The 16821-nt window shown below is 45.1% G+C and overlaps 2 protein-coding genes across 2 annotated transcripts in view; one reads left to right on the top strand and one right to left on the bottom strand.

The window, feature by feature from the left end:
- Positions 1-16821, top strand: part of LOC308083563 (neural-cadherin) — a gene marked incomplete at its 5' end in the record, with an annotated part of 160190 nt that overhangs the window by 25752 nt on the left and 117617 nt on the right.
- Positions 69-1426, bottom strand: LOC308083323 (cytochrome b-c1 complex subunit 2, mitochondrial-like; the record flags this gene model as incomplete). The annotated part of the gene is given in 2 exon segments (XM_080425606.1): positions 69-547; positions 550-1426. Coding segments are annotated over 2 exon segments (1356 nt in total).

Raw genomic sequence — 16821 nt, 5'->3', positions numbered from 1 at the left:
ATCCATACAGAATGAAGTTGTTTAAATGACAGGTGGATAGAGCAGAGCAGGGGGAGGCAGGGAGAAGGTTAGATCTCGTCAATGAAGGGTGTTTTTACAAGGTTGCCGCTGGACGCCATGGATTTCTTGCCGGCCACAAACTTCTTTGCAGCATTGACAATATCAGAAAGGGAGACATTGTCAATGCTCTTTGTGACGGTGTCAGGACTGATGTAGACTCCTCCAGACATGGCTTGGGTGCCCATAGCATCTATCAATCCTTCAGAGGTCTCCAGAGACATCAGATACTGGGCCTTCAGCTGGTTCTTGGCCCGGGTGAGGTCAGCAGCAGTGACCGCACCGTCGGCAACAGCTTTCACCTGGGCCAGAGCAGCCTTGATCACATCACCGGCTGCAGCATATTGGCAGATGGTGTAGACTCCAAAGAGACCGGAGTCAGAGTAGCTTTCACTATAAGCAGTGGCATCAAAGGGGTCACTGGTTGCCTTGGAGATTCCCTGGATGAGTTTGCTAGTGGTGTTGGAGCCCCTCTTGACGTGGGGGCCACCCCCAGGATGTGCTGCAGCATGCTGAAGGCCAGGACCTCCGGGATCCCCACTCTTGCCGACTGGCTCACCACCGCACAGTGGACCAGACTGCTGGAGCTCTGCTGACGCACTTCACCTCCACGGTACTGGGACATAGCCCCTGCCGCTCCAAGCCCGCTGCGGATGTTGTGGAACTGCTCCCCAACCTGCCTCAGCACAGCATGGTCAATACCAAGTCCAACAAGAGCCATTCTTGCAGTTGTAAAGTTGTTCTGGACAAAGTGGTGCATCTGCTCAGACTGGATGTTGCCGACCATGTGGTCTGGACAATACAGGGAGTTAGAGAGAGCGTTCTTGTAGGCTGCTCCATGTAGACCTTCGATCACACAGATCAGGGGGCTCTGAGCAGCCAGGGCCTTGTCCATCTTCACTCTGGGGGTGAGATCTGACACTTCCCATGGCCTGAACTCTGGTGCCGTGGTCACATTGATCAGGTACTCCATCACTGTATCAATGTCATCTCTCAAACAGTCCACAGAGTAGACCATGTGCTCTCTGGATGCTGTCACGCTCATTTTGCCTCCCACTGCCTCAATGCCATGATGGATTCTGAAGGCTGAAGCACCTTTGGTTGTCAGGCCGGCAGCCAGTCGCAGGAGGTGAGCAACACCCAGTGAGTCTGGGGTCTCATAGCGACAGCCAGCCCTGACAAACACCCCAATCTTGGAGGCTGGGAAATAGTTCTCTAAAGAGGTGATCACCAGCCCGCTTGGCAGATTAGTCACCTGCACTTCCTGTGGCTCAAACCTTACATGGTCGGTGGTCACCTCAACCTTACGGGCAGCCTGGGCCGATGAAAGCCTCCTTGGTAATTGACTTATTACCCGAATGCCCTTCATGTGCCGTCTCCTTCAGCCAGGACGATCGAAATATCCAACTTTAATTTTATAGTGGAAGTCAACAGGGCTCGCACCAAATGTGGAGCCATACGTCATGGATACATCATAAATGACTGACGTCACAGGTCGGCCACATGAAGTCTGAGATCCACATTGATTTATCTTGGTTGATTTAAAAGCAACTAGGGCGATGCCCGTTGGGAACGCATGTTTCCTCCACTTATGCAATACCCATTGTACTCGTTGTCAGAGTACTTAGTGCAGTGCACTACAATGTGGAGGATTCTTTCCAGACAGGGGAGAGGGGAGAAGCCCATGCCTATGATGTCAGTACTATGACGTCACATCAGGTATCTCCCATAAAAGGGACAGAGACAGATTGATTGATTGAATACTTTACTAGACAGAAATTTAAACAGCACGGGTACAGTAAAAGACCTGAGAACTTGTTTCCATTGTAGTCCTATGCATTCAATTCATCAACATAGCCATTGTGGTCCTATGTATTGTGAGGTCTGACCCAAGCCAACACACGGAAACAGCGGTAGTTTAACACAAAGTGTGAATATGGCAGTGCTCAGTCGCTCTCCTATATTGCCTGAAAGGAGACAGAAAAGGACCGACAGGTAAAGTATCACAACATCTGAAATGTACGACAGGGATAATACAGGCGCATTCGCTTACGGCCCGATGGGAGAGAGTTTCTTCCCTGAGGAGAGCCAGCAACACAGAGTCAAACAGTTTGATCAGCCAATTCAGTGCATCTGTTCTTCAGCTCGTCAGACAGCGCACAGGTGTCATCACATCAAACTGAGTGAGAAAATGAAATTAGCGACATACCTTCCATCGATGACTCAATCGGTCAGATGGTGCTCGAGTTATGCATGGGACAGACGCACACACAAACACGCACACACACATACACACAGTCACACACACACACACACACATCTATATTCCGTGCATTTATAGATAGCTAATACCATTGATTACATTCTAACGTAAAATAAAGAGGGTTCAATAAACAGTGTGTACTGTATTATAATATATACTGTATATTCTGGAGTGATTCTTCGCTCACGCAACAACTCTCACTGTCTAGAATCATTAGCCACTCCTCCCTTACCTTGTTCTGTTACTTCTTCTCTTCTCCATCTCTCCATCTGCCTCTTTTGTTTTGTCCGATTCTATTAATGTTTTCTCCCTGACTTTTCCTCCCCCCCCCCCCCCACACACACTGCTGGTTCTCTTTCTGCTCATATCTTTCCTCCCCTTTCTCCTCTAGCTCCTCCTAGCACTCCCCCACTTGGCAGGGGATGAAATAGAGAGCATAATGAAAACAGAGGCCTGGAATGAGCTCCCTCTGTCTGCTAGCTCAGGGTACATTTTAGCTCTTTGGTCTGAGGTCATAAAGGGCCTTTTGCTCTCTCTCTGTCTCTCTCTCACACTCTCTCTCTCTCTCTCTCTCTCTCTCTCTCTCTCTCTCTCTCTCTCTCTCTCTCTCTCTCTCTCCTACACACACACGCACACACACACACACACACACACACACACACACACACACACACACACACACACACACACACACACACACACACACACACACACACACACATGCGTGTGCGAATGCACGCGAACACACACGAACAAACACATACACAGGTGAATTAACTTTTAAGCGCTACATTTTCGAGACGTTTTCAAGACTCGATGGAGAACAGGCCCTTTCTCTTCAGTCTTCATGTCCCAAGGGGGTTGAAGCAATTCAATTTTCTTCATTACTTGTTTCCTCTTTTTTCTTATTTGTTTGTGGGAAGTCACTTTTCATTAGCTGGATGAAGGGGAGATGCTTTGTGTTTGAGTGGGTGTTGCTCGGTGGGCTACGACTCTCGGCAGTAGCAGACTTGCACTCCCGCTTTGCTTCTGGATGAAAGGACGGCTGGAAGATTAACACAGGTCAGCTATTCTCACTAGTATGGACTGTCTGAGAGACAACACACACAGAGACATACACACGCACACACAGGCACACATGCACAAACACACATACTGTATAAGCACCTTCTGAGATGATCCAGTTAGCTGTCTACGTGACGTGCACATAGTGTTGAACCTAGATAATGTTTGACCTGTACCTGGGATGATTCAGTCGCACACACACATACACACACACGTACACACACACACACACACACAAAATGTGACAATGGACCTGAACAACCAGTGCACGCCCTACATAGACCTTTATGTGAATGTCCCTCAGGGCAGTCAGCCAAACACACTCCAGGTCTCCTGTATATAAACCATCAGACTGCTTAACTTCAATACTTCAGCACACACACACGCACGCACGCACGCACGCACGCACGCACGCACGCACGCACGCACGCACGCACGCACGCACGCACGCACGCACGCACGCACGCACGCACGCACGCACGCACGCACGCACGCACGCACGCACGCACGCACGCACGCGCGCGCGCACACACACACACACACACACACACACACACACACACACACACAGTTTGTAATTGTATTAAACTATTAGTTTTAATTTCCTTTGCGGGGAAAGTGTATAAGAGTTTCAAAGTGCTTCAGAGACAGCAAGACAAAGGCTTGCCTTTTATTTCCTCCTATTTCTTTCACACTTTATCTCGTGCACACACGTGCACACCTTTCTAACACTTCTCACAGGGGGGCCGGTAATCCAATATGAAGCAGGACCCGTTCTGCGACGTGGTGGCCCTAAATCGCCACTGACAGGCGGACCGTGGCTCTGGCTCACCCTGAGGGCCCTGTGGTGTGTGTGTGTGTGTGTGTGTGTGTGTGTGTGTGTGTGTGTGTGTGTGTGTGTGTGTGTGTGTGTGTGTGTGCGTGCGTGCGTGCGTGCGTGCGTGCGTGCGTGCGTGCGTGCGTGCGTGCGTGCGTGCGTGCGTGCGTGCGTGCGTGCGTGCGTGCGTGCGTGCGTGCGTGCGTGCGTGCGTGCGTGCGTGCGTGCGTGCGTGCGTGCGTGCGTGTGTGTGTGGTGTGTGTGTATGGTGTGTGTGTTTTTACACAATGCAACACAATGCCAGCCTTTCACAACTGTCAGGTAACACCAAGTCGAGAGATACATGTGTATCTGTGTATGTGTAGTATGTGTATGCATGCTTCTTTGTGTGTGTGTGTGTGTGTGTTTGTGTGCGTGCGTGCGTGCGTGTGTGTGTATATTTCCTATACCTTCCACCTATGCCAGGCTCAGAACTGAGGGGAGGGGCTATACACAGAGGTCACAATAAAGCACTCAGTGTTAATATATCCATTTGTAACTCTAAGGGTGTACAAATGTAACTAAATGTTAGTTATTTAGTTATTTAGTTATTTACAGAGAACACACCTGTTTTAATTTATGCTTATCTTCGCTTGTCAAATCCAAATGAGTTGTTCAAATTGAGTAGAGGGCTGGGGGGAAATGATGGAGAGAGAAGAGAGGAGCATTTGAAATGAAAAAGAATAATGTTCTTGCCAGGCCCCAGGAGGTTGTGTTCTGTGATGTTCCTTTGAGTTGGAGGAGGATTTCAAAGCAGCTTGCAGGCTGGTGAGTGTTCTGAGAAGATATGGTGGTTGTTTTTCCAGCCTTCAGGGCAGTGTTGGTTGAACGGCGGCACATACATAGTTGGTAAAAAGAAAGAGGATTCTGTTGAGGGTGACAAAAGACAAAAGGGCAAACAACTTTCAGGCTCTTTTCAGGTGCTCTTATTGTTTTTAATAATATATGTATTATCTGTCGCAAACATGAAGTATAGTGTTGAAGTCAAGGCACTGGGACATTAGGAAATAAAACACCTATTTACACTTGCATTATGGTTCAGTTCACTACAGGCAACTTTATAGCAATAGTGCTGTTTATAGACTCTAGACTCCCTGACTCGAGTCTAGTGTATAAGGTGTACTAGTATACTAGTGTAGGGGGTACTCTTCTAGATGCTAGAGTATATGGTATACTAACATACTATAGTACTGGTTATAGACTTTAGTGAGTTTAGCATGACATTTCTGTAGCTATTGGGAGCAATTATCAGCCTCATGCTTTTCCATAAACTGCGCATCACATACTGTACAGTACAGTCATACACATTGTTCTTCTATTGTATTGTATTTAATTTATTATTGCGAACGCGGAAGGAGGCGCGGCGAAGCCGCGCCTCCGACCAAGTGGAGCTTACTATGTAACCCTGCTCAGGTTGTGGGTCTGTCTGTCTGTCTGTCTGTCTGTATGTCTGTCTGTGTGCATGCACTACCTATGTAGAGGGCGCCAGAGTGCAGGAATTTAGACAATGCTCTGATTTAAATGCAACACCACACACACACACACACACACACACACACACACACACACACACACACACACACACACACACACACACACACACACACACACTTCTCTCCCCATCACAGTGAAATAACACGGATTACAAGTCCGTAAATACACAATATTTTCGAGCTGCGTTCGCTTCCAGCGTTCGCGCGTCTTACTTGTTATTATTCCTTGTATACTTTGCTTATCTTATTTACTTAGCATTGTTCTAGAATCAGAATCAGAAAAACTTTATTGTCACATCACAGCTTTACAGGTTGAACAGGTGTAAAACAGTGGCTGAAATTAGTTTTTGTGCTACAGTACCTACTTATTTGCACACTGTGGGTTACTTGAACATGGGAATTTCCTTAGGGTCGGTAAAATATCTATCTCTAACATTCACTGCAATAGTGGAAATATAAAGATGGTGTTGTAGGGTAGTGTCATCTTCATTCTGCTTGTGATGTTGCTTGCCACTGACGGCATTCAAAGGTCACTGTGTAAACTGCAGGTGTCTGGAGGCTGCTCTCTACCCGACACACCGGCTTTGTTCAGACTGCAAACAAACAGAGGGCAGCTCTGTCATCGCTGCAGTCGCTGGAAAATTCTGAGTTGGCTTCCCTTGTTAAATGAGACGTGGAGATGTGGGAAGGTTCTGCTTATACTCAGCCATCCGCACTGGCGTTGAAAGACGCCATTTTGTGGTCCAGGTGCTGAAACCCAATAGCAAAAAAATGTCTTTAATCTTTTGACACCTCTATGTCTCTATTTCAATATATTCTATTTTGTCTCAATATGAACCCTTGTCAAAATATTGCCAACTATCTATTTGTCGTTATCTAATGCTTCTAAAGTTTTCAGTATGTCCTACATTTGCAGCTTAAAGTGTTATTTCACTAAACGTCAGTTTGATGTAACCTACTGTAAGGAAATCTCCAAGTCTGGGTTACCGGAATGCCTTTGAGCGAGAACTCAACTACTCATGTTCAACTAGACACTATAGACACAGGGCAACAGAAGGCATGTTGACACGTCTCTATCAATGAGCACATTAGACACTCCATTTCCCAGAAAACCTTGTTGAGATGTGACTTCTCTCATAACAGAGATGACAGGTCTTTAAGACATGATGAAAGGTCACAAACCGTGATGTATTGGAACGTGTTGTTGAAGAATTCTAGGGCATGTTGTGACAGATTTGTGGTTAAAAGGATTTGTTGAGTTGTTGGAGATACTAAAACGCACTAGTTCAATCCCCACACTTGCCAGTGTGTTCATCAACACCCAGGCTGGTGACAAGGTGTCATTGGGTCAGACGCTGAAAGTTGCTCTGGGTAAAGACCTCAGCTAAAGGCCAGAAACATCAACTAGCTCAAATATATCGCAGAGGTCTTAATTTGAGCTACATTTGCTACTTTATTATAAATTGCTTTATTATTTCCTCTATTCCACTACTTTGCTGATTTGGTTTGTATATGGGAGGATATTGACTAAGGCCCTGTCCACATTAGCGTGGATATTTAGCAAAACTAACATTGTATGTTTGGGCTTCTCATTCACACCCATTACATGGGTAAAACTGACCGTTTGATGAAATTCAATTTGTGCATGTCCATGTCCATTGTTGCTTTTTGCAATGAGTAAGCGCCTGGAAATGACAACATTAATGGCAGATATACTGTATACCAGGTTGTTTATGTTTGGTTAGCACTGTTACAGTAGGACTAATTACAGGTTTATAACTATTGCTGCATCAACTGCACCACTGCACTCTGCTGCACATATTACTTAGTCTACAGCATATAGACGGTTTTGGTTTAGCCCCATCTGTGACCTTCTGCTTCACTGTTGCTCCACGGTCACATAGCATAGTAGGATTGGGGAGCTGGGCAAAACGGTCTATCTTTTAACCATTTCATGTCGCAACCATAACAAATGTAAAGCTAGTACAGAATTTCTACATATGCCTTCAGTAAAGACAGAGTTGTAAATAAAGAAAAAACATCTGTGAAGCAACTTTAACACACTTAAACATAACGTCTTGTGGACAGGATTTCTGTTTTAAATGGAGGACAAAATGTCTGTTTAGAAAATTATCCATATATGTGTAGTCAAGGCCGTAGACAGAGATGAATGTGGATTTTGATAATATTAAAAGCCTCATCCAACAGTACAAGCCTGGGTACTGAGGCGTGTGATGAATATGAGTTGATGTGTTTATGCAAGTGTGTTTATACATGTGTGTCTTCATTGTAGCCCTTCCCCCCCATCCCCCACCCCCCAGCTATGTAGCCTTATCTCTTCCAGTCAAAGACTGTGGACCCCTCTGGAACATTCCACCAGCTCTGAGCACACCGCCAGCTGGCAGGGGCTGCCACTGCCGCTTGAGGGACAAACATACACACACAAACAGAAACACACACAAACAGAAACGCACACACACACACACACACACACACACACACACACACACACACACACACACACACACACACACACACACACACACACACACACACACACACACACACACACACACACACACACACACACACACAAACACAGAGAAGATGCTGCCAAAGATTGCCACAAGCATAGACATAAAACACACACACACACACGCACGCACACACACACACACACACACACACACACACACACACACACACACACACACACACACACACACACACACACACACACACACACACACACACAGTAGCCTCACACAAACCTCCGTTTTGGCCCTCACACATCTCAGGATGCACCCCAGGCCTACCAGCAGCCTTCCGAGTGTGCAAGAGAGAGAGAGTAAGAGAAAGAGAGAGAGAGAAGGGGGGATGTGACAAGGAGAGATGGAGAGGGAAATAAGAGGGATAGAGAAAGAGAAAAACAGGAGAGAGAGAGAGAGAGAGAGAGAGAGAGAGAGAGAGAGAGAGAGAGAGAGAGAGAGAGAGAGAGAGGAGTTCAGAAAATGATGAACTGGAGGAGTGTTAGGAAGTAAATGCTTTTGTGACGAAATTGAAAAGTTAATTTGGAAAGAAAGACAAATTATAAATCAACTTTTTTGTGAAAAGGCTCAGACACACAATCTACCTTTCAATCATGTCAGTAAAGAGGATGAGAGGAAGAGAGAGAGAGGACAGAGTGAGTGTGTGTGAGTGTACATTTGTTTGATCAAAGCCACCTTGTACTTCTTTGAATGTTGAACTATGACCTCTGATACTAGCACCTCCGGGCATTTGGAGCTCTGAGCACTCGTGTGTCTGTGTGTGTGTGTGTGTGTGTGTGTGTGTGTGTGTGTGTGTGTGTGTGTGTGTGTGTGTGTGTGTGTGTGTGTGTGTGTGTGTGTGTGTGCGTAAGCGTGCGTAAGCGTGCACATGGACGCATCGGGGGTGGGAGGTTAGAGCAATGTGGACATAATTAGTGAGTCCTTGGTTTAATTACAGCAGGAGGTGGTGGTAACAGGAGGAGGTGCCATGACCAGCAGGAGGTTCAGTATGTTTGTTATTAGGAGAGAAGAAAGGAATGAGGCAACAGGATAGGCAGAGGAGAGAAGGAGGTGTGGCAGGAGGTGATGGCGAGGGTAGGAAGTTTGAGTTCAGCTTTAGCTTGTTGTGGGGTAGAGGTGTGTGTGTGTGTGTGTGTGTGTGTGTGTGTGTGTGTGTGTGTGTGTGTGTGTGTGTGTGTGTGTGTGTGTGTGTGTGTGTGTGTGTGTGTGTGTGTGTGTGTGTGTGTGTGTGTGTGTGTGTGTGTGTGTGTGTGTGTGTGTGTGTGTGTGTGTGTTGCATCCAGATTTAGATTATAGCCTACTCTTAATTCAGAGCAGATTTTTTTTTTACCCCATATATTCAGTCACTGCGCTAGTAGTGACTTTTTCCTGACTTTCTCCTCATTGGCTGTCCTTTAAGCCAATGGAGTCTGTGTGTGTGTGTGTCCGTGTCCGCTAATCTCCGGCACCGTTGGATTGCTCGCAGCGAAACTGTGCACATACACTCAATGGATGCCAGAGCAGAACCTCTGACCCAAACTTTTCACATGGGCCTGTTATAACGCCACCAGGAGGCCGAGTTTTGCTAATTCTTTGGTATTTTGTATTGTATAGCTCCATATAAGGCCCCACTAACTGTCTATACTGTATGTCTCCACTGTGGCGCCCAGTTAACTAGCTATACAATATGTCTCCGCCATGGGGCCCAGTAAACAAGCTATACAGTAGGTCTCCGCCGTGAGGCCCTGTTAACTAGCTGGATATAGTTCTGATGTGAGGCCCTATAGCTCAAACAGTATTAAGAGCATGGCTTTGGTAGTTCAACCGCTGAGCTCTAATGAATCCCCCAGCCTTTTAAAGTTGACACCATTACAAACCATGCTCGTTAAGGGACACTTCACTAAGCTCCAATTTGTATCCATAACTTTCAAAGATGATGAAAAGTAGAGCAAAAAACAAAATGGCATTAAAAGAAATGCAGATTTTGCATTAATCACAAAAACAACAGGGCGGTGCACGAACTCAGCCATCCTTGGTCGTTATGCAAATAAGCGTGTCGATGAAGGAGGCCAGCTTGTTAATTGATTTTGTGCGGTGAAAATGAACGATTGGGAGAAAGTGGATGATACTTTCCCCTATTTATTTTCAGACAAGAATCTAGACTCTCCCATGTAATTTCTGCTGCTGCTGCTATTAACATCCTTTCATGCTTCCCTCCATATTTCCTTCCTTCGCTTTATTCCTCCCTCCCTTCATCTGCCATTCGTCAGTTTGTTCATGCCCACCTCCATCACCCATCCCTGCCTTTGTCTCCCCATGACTAACTCCACCCATGTCCCCATATACCTCTCTCTCCATTCATCCCACACTCCATCCCTTGTTCCTTCTCTTCGTTACAGTGCCAATTAAGGCTTGGCCCCAAAAACGACCATGCTGCTAACAGGATTAGCGCGCTGTCTTTAAGAGGAAGAGGAAATAATTAGTCTTATTGCTGATAACATTTAATCAGGTTAGCGGCCATGCCTCATTATAGGGGCACAAGTCTTGCTTTCGCTACGCTTTTGCTTCGCCGCTCTCCTCCCCTCTTCTGGTTCCTCTTCTCCCTAATGGCCTTTACTTTCACCCTCTGTGCTATCTACCCTTGAAGTTTGTGTTTGTTGACCTAATATCATAATGTAGGACTGTTATTGTATGCTAGTAGTTGAAAGAAACCTTTATAACTTGTATTCACTGCTCTTGATTAGTTATACGAACATAATTTAGTATCAACACAGGACGTTGTGTCACACCTGTTGCTTTGATTGATGCACTCCTCAACAGTAGTTTTATTATGTTAGTGATCTGGGAATTTAAGCTTGTGATTACTTTCTATTTAAATAATCCTGAAATGAATTAGTTTGAGGCAAGCTGCTCTGTGAATTATTTATGAATTCAGTATGGAAAACAAGTGCACTTTTAGCTGAAGTGCACTACTAGCATATTAGAAGCCTCTTTTTTATGTCAATATTTGCATGCACAAATCAGTAATTTCATGTGTGTTAGTTATAGTAGGATATAGGATACTGAGTAAATGGGTTGATTGTGTGAGTGCTTAGACTACAAGGTGCAGGCGAAGAGAATCTGTTGGCAGACTGGTACTATCACATTTGTACATTGTGTGCATGTGCGTATGCATGTGTATATGGTGTGTGTGTGTGTGTGTGTGTGTGTGTGTGTGTGTGTGTGTGTGTGTGTGTGTGTGTGTGTGTGTGTGTGTGTGTGTGTGTGTGTGTGTGTGTGTGTGTGTGTGTGTGTGTGTGTGTGCAGCACTGTGCACGCGTGTTCGTGCATGTGTGTGTGTCAGCATGCTTCAGAGAGAAGGAATGGGTATAGGAGACAATCACTGGCACCCATGCCCTTTACTTTAACCCTCCAATAATTGCTGTCAATCAAAGACCTCCCAGCACCCAAACAAACACAAAACGTTCTTTTCTATTTGCCTCCCAAAGGCCCAGAACACTGCCCCCTCTAAGACAAAAGCCATTACAATCTAAAGACGGTGTCTGCAAATACAACTGAATGGCAGCCACGACTCTTAAGGCGTTGAGGCTAAGTGAAAGGGCTATTGTGCTGCTCTCCAGCTCAGTTGTTAGGTTAATTGGGCCTGAACACTGAGGTTCAGCTCTCTTTCTCCACCATGGGGCCTGAGTGTCTGAGGGGCCCTGTGTGTTGCTGTCGACTTGCACCAGATGACCCAGTAGGCTCTTTAGGTCATAACTCCACCACGGGGCCCTTGAAGCGGACCAATGCAGAGAAAGTAATTAAACAGGAAAGAGCTAGGTAACAAAGCAGATGGGATGATGTGTGGAAAGGCCATGTTTAGTGGAAATACAGGCACAGAAACAAAACAGCTCTTCACTGTTTTGGCCAAGCAGGGCGCTCTGTAGAAAAGACACAATTGAAATTAGGGTGTGTGTGTGTGTGTGTGTGTGTGTGTGTGTGTGTGTGTGTGTGTGTGTGTGTGTGTGTGTGTGTGTGTGTGTGTGTGTGTGTGTGTGTGTGTGTGTGTGTGTGTGTGTGTGTGTGTGTGTGTGTGGTGTGTGTGAGAGAGAGAGAGAAAGAGAGAGAGATTGGTGTCCGTCTATGGACATTATCTATGGGTATGTGTATGCGTGTGTGTGTGCATGTGTGTGTGTGTGTTGTTGGTGTTCCTCATGGTTCTGTGGGAGTAGCAGTGTGATCTCTGCTCAGATCAATATGCCCTGACAGGCACCGAGCTGCAATCTCCTTTAAAAATGATAAAATATTCTTTCAAGTGAGTCGCCAATTGATCTCCCTCCAGGTTTTTATTTTATTTTTTTTGGTCCGCTTAAGGTGGAGAAAGCAGCCCGGTCGGCAGACAGCGGTGTTATTGAAATGTGCCGTGAGATTTATGCTGAAAAGATGATTCCAATTCACTCTGGTCTGCCGGAGTCATCGACAGGATGGAGAGTGAGCAGCATCCCAGAAGATGGGGGAGAGAAAACACATGCAAAGCCCCCACAGAGAACACAGACAACAAACAAGAGAGGATTCAAACACATGGTTCACACTGAATTTAAAAGTCGGACAGGATCAGGAACATTGGAGGGTGTGTGTGCCGTGCGTATGTCTGTGTGTTGGTGTGTGTATGCAATATGCAGTGCACATATAAGAGTTTGAGTACATTTGAAATCACAATTTAGGTGTTATAGCGATTGCTCTTATCCAGATTGACTTGCGTGCCACAGCCAAACAAGCTTACTTCCTTGATCAAAAACATGACAAGCCATGGATACTGAACAGCAACAGGAACTCTCTCTGCACCCAGATAATACACAATACAAATATTAATTGTATATCTAGAATGGCCATGTATGTTAAAGAAGGTTTTTATAGAAATTAAAATGAGGGATGAAAGGTAAAAAGAAAAAAATACATTTTAAATTAAAACAAGTACGGTCAGATTCAAATTGAGAAAGGGTATATCTACAATGTACATGATCCAATATCTATCACATTTTATACTTCACCATCCACCTCCAGTTGCTCACTAGGAACACTGATAGCCGGTTTGAAATCAATCCTTCCTAAAACAGTTGACCTAATAATCTTTTAACTGAATGGGCTCTTAACCACATGCCAGCGTTTAAATCCAATCAAATGATTCAGTTTGGTAATCCGGTTTTGGGCTCAGTGCAAAGCCCTGGGGGACCCCAGGGGACAGTGTTAGACTGTCAGTCAGCACAGGGGACACAGAAACCTGCCATCCATCCCAAATTAGTCGCAACAGATGGGAGCGCTCAGCAGACGGAGTTTAACGGTCTTCACTCACGTTTTCACAGCCTGCCCTTGCAAAAGCTGATGTTAGTTACATCCAGGGGATAAACAAAGAGAAAGTATGATGTCTGTATTCTTATCAACTGTAGATTTTCTGCGTGTTTACGTCAGTTTAGCATGCTAGACAATTTTAACCACTTAAACCCCATATACTGCATGGACACTGATCTAGGTCTGCTCCCTTTTTCCCTCAACACCAAATACGTTGGAATAATGATGGTTTCAATTTAGAATGAAACCAACATTCAGCTGCCTGAATAAGCTGTAAATCAAGTACGGATTCCATCTGCGTCGTCTACCATTCAATCAGAATCTCAAATCTGGAAGCTAATCATAAACCCAAATATTATTTCCTACAGCCAGTTTGAAGCCTATGGAGTCTCATAAGAAAATGTCCATCAAAATGTAGCTACCCTCCCCCCTGTTAAAGAAAAGACTGCAATCTCACAGATGCACACTCACACACACACACACACACACACACACACACACGCACACACACACACACACACACACACACAAATACCCACAGACTCGCGGCACGCAGTACCTTGGGACCCACATTGCCATTCAAGGCAGGTTCCATGTGACGGTTCCTCCAGTTAGCCGGTCGTGGCCTATTGGCCCTTCCTCTCTTGGTCTTCATCATTGCCTCTTATTGTCTCCACTCAGCAGTCCTGTCCTTTAACCCCAACCTGCCAATCACATCATAGTGGGGCGGGACAGAAGAAGTGAATGGCAGAGGTGGAGCAGGGGAGAATATGTGTGTGTGTGTGTGTGTGTGTGTGTGTGTGTGTGTGTGTGTGTGTGTGTGTGTGTGTGTGTGTGTGTGTGTGTGTGTGTGTGTGTGTGTGTGTGTGTGTGTGTGTGTGTGTGTGTGTGTGTGTGTGTGTGTGTGTGTATGTGTGTGTGTGTGTGTGTGCACGTTGGGGGGGAGTGTGATGAAGACTAGGGCCTCGTGGGTGACGGGTTGCAGCAGGCAGGGAGGGTTGTGTGCGTGTGGGTGGGGGGGTGGGGGGGTGGGGGGGCACGTAGGGAGTCATAGGGAGGCGTTCATGATGTAAGGGCATGACAAACACTATGTTTACCCGCTTTGGGTAAGCCAGTAAAGACACATACTGTACACAGTACATACACACGCACATGCACGTAAACGAAGCACACGCACACACACACACACACACACACACACACACACACACACACACACACACACACACACACACACACACACACACACACACACACACACAGAGGCGGTCCTCCTGAGACAGATTGGAGTAATAAACTGATGCAGTCCATTACAGTTTTTTTTATGACTGCTTACCCCCTTAAGCCCTATTTTATACTTAGGCTATTTGAAAATAACAGATCTACAAGCTCACAGCGTGTTGCACCGTGGCACATTGTGAGGTTGTAGATTGGCTTTTTTTTATATTCTTGAAATAATTTGAAATATTTTGAACAGTTTCAGCTATAATGACATGCCCATAGTAGGTATGCCAGGGTTAATGTGGAAAAATAAAATTTTTGAAACAGGGTTTATTTTGACCAAGCACTACACACTATTCACACAATCACACACACAAATAGCAGAACCGCGAAGATCTTTTGCTAAATGAAACACTTAATTAATTAAAAACTGTAGAATTTATTATAATAATACAAAAAACATTACGGCACACACATGGTTCATACGATATGATTCTCTTTAAACCGGTTACACACTGCTGTGCTCTTCACATTTTTTCTTTTCAAATTATATAGTCTGTTTGAGATATTGTTAGAGTAAAGTACATACATATAATGACCAAGCACAGCACAGCACTCCCAAAAGTTCCATTTTGCACTGAAAATCAGAGCAGACTACATTCTGAATAGAACATAGTGCATAAATATAGCAAAAACATTTGTGGGTAGAAAAAATAAAGCATCAATTCGGTAAAACAAAAACAAAAATCTAAAGCATCATCTGCTCTTCTTGCTGCATCCACTTCATCCAAATCACAGGCTATGTCTTCTCTCATCTTGAAAGGCAATTCCATCCTTGCAAGACACTGGGTCAATTTGGTCACAGGCCTCCTCCGTGGCTTGAATAAGGGGTATTCTGGCATACTCTAGGTCTGGGGATCATAAACCTTCCACCTCTCTGCGAGAAATAACTCCTCAATGGGGTTACGTAACTAACTACCTTAACTGGCATGGCAGTGGAGGACAGGTACACTTGCCTGTTGCCTTTTTATAGTGCTACAGTTTATAGTTTACAATTAAGCACCTAAGTGTCCACCTGACACTTGATCAATAATTGATAATTATAATAATTGGTTCGTAGTTTTGGTATTTGGAAAGGCAGTGCCTTCAAATGGCAAAGAAGAGACTTCATGATTAGATTAGATTTCTGTGTTTTATGTATAGAAGAATATTTAGTCACACATTGTGAGTATTGTTTTGCAAAAAGGATGAGGCTGAGAATGCAATTAGTAGTTGGTTAGATCTGGGCTGAAGTTTTGCTGCTTGAGCGTCAGGTTTCACAAACTGTTATTTTTCATTTTAGTGTTTAAGCAATTGTAAAGAGAATTAATTGTAGTCTACACTTCTTCTGTAGACAGTGCAGCATTTTACACAGGAATAACTGTTAAAGATTATTCTAGCTTATTAACAGTTTCTGTTTCCAAATTTCTTTGTAACACTTTTGTGCCACGCATGAAATTATAAAACAAAATAACACCCATCTAAGTAATGATGAGTTTGTTAAAAATATGTTGGCCTGTGACGTGTGTAGCTTCTAACCATAGGCTGGTTGATTGACACATGGTGGGTGGGGGCATCGCTGCCCTTTGACCTGTAGCGGAGCTCGGTGTGTGCCAGCCGAGATGAGTGGCAGATGTTAGACCAGTAGGGAGGCTTGTTGGCTCAAGGAGATTAACATGAGAATCTGATAAAACAGACCATGCTGCCAGAACACACACTCTCTCTGTCTGTTATTCACAGAGTGCACATTCTTCTGTTTCTCTTTGGGTCTCTCTCTCGCATTCTCTATCTCTCATTCTCTCTCTTTCTCTCTCTCTCTCTCTCTCTCTCACGCACACGCACACGCACACGCACACACACACACACACACACACACACACACACACACACACACACACACACACACACACACACACACACACACACACGCACGCAGTGCCCACTTAATTAAGAACTCTACAAGTGAAAGAG

This window comes from Gymnoscopelus braueri (genome assembly GCF_963280865.1).
Source record: "Gymnoscopelus braueri genome assembly, chromosome: 4".
In the NCBI taxonomy this organism is placed as follows: Eukaryota; Metazoa; Chordata; class Actinopteri; order Myctophiformes; family Myctophidae; genus Gymnoscopelus; species Gymnoscopelus braueri.
Note: the sequence above shows the minus strand (reverse complement) of the source record. Positions and strands in the feature narration are given on the sequence as shown.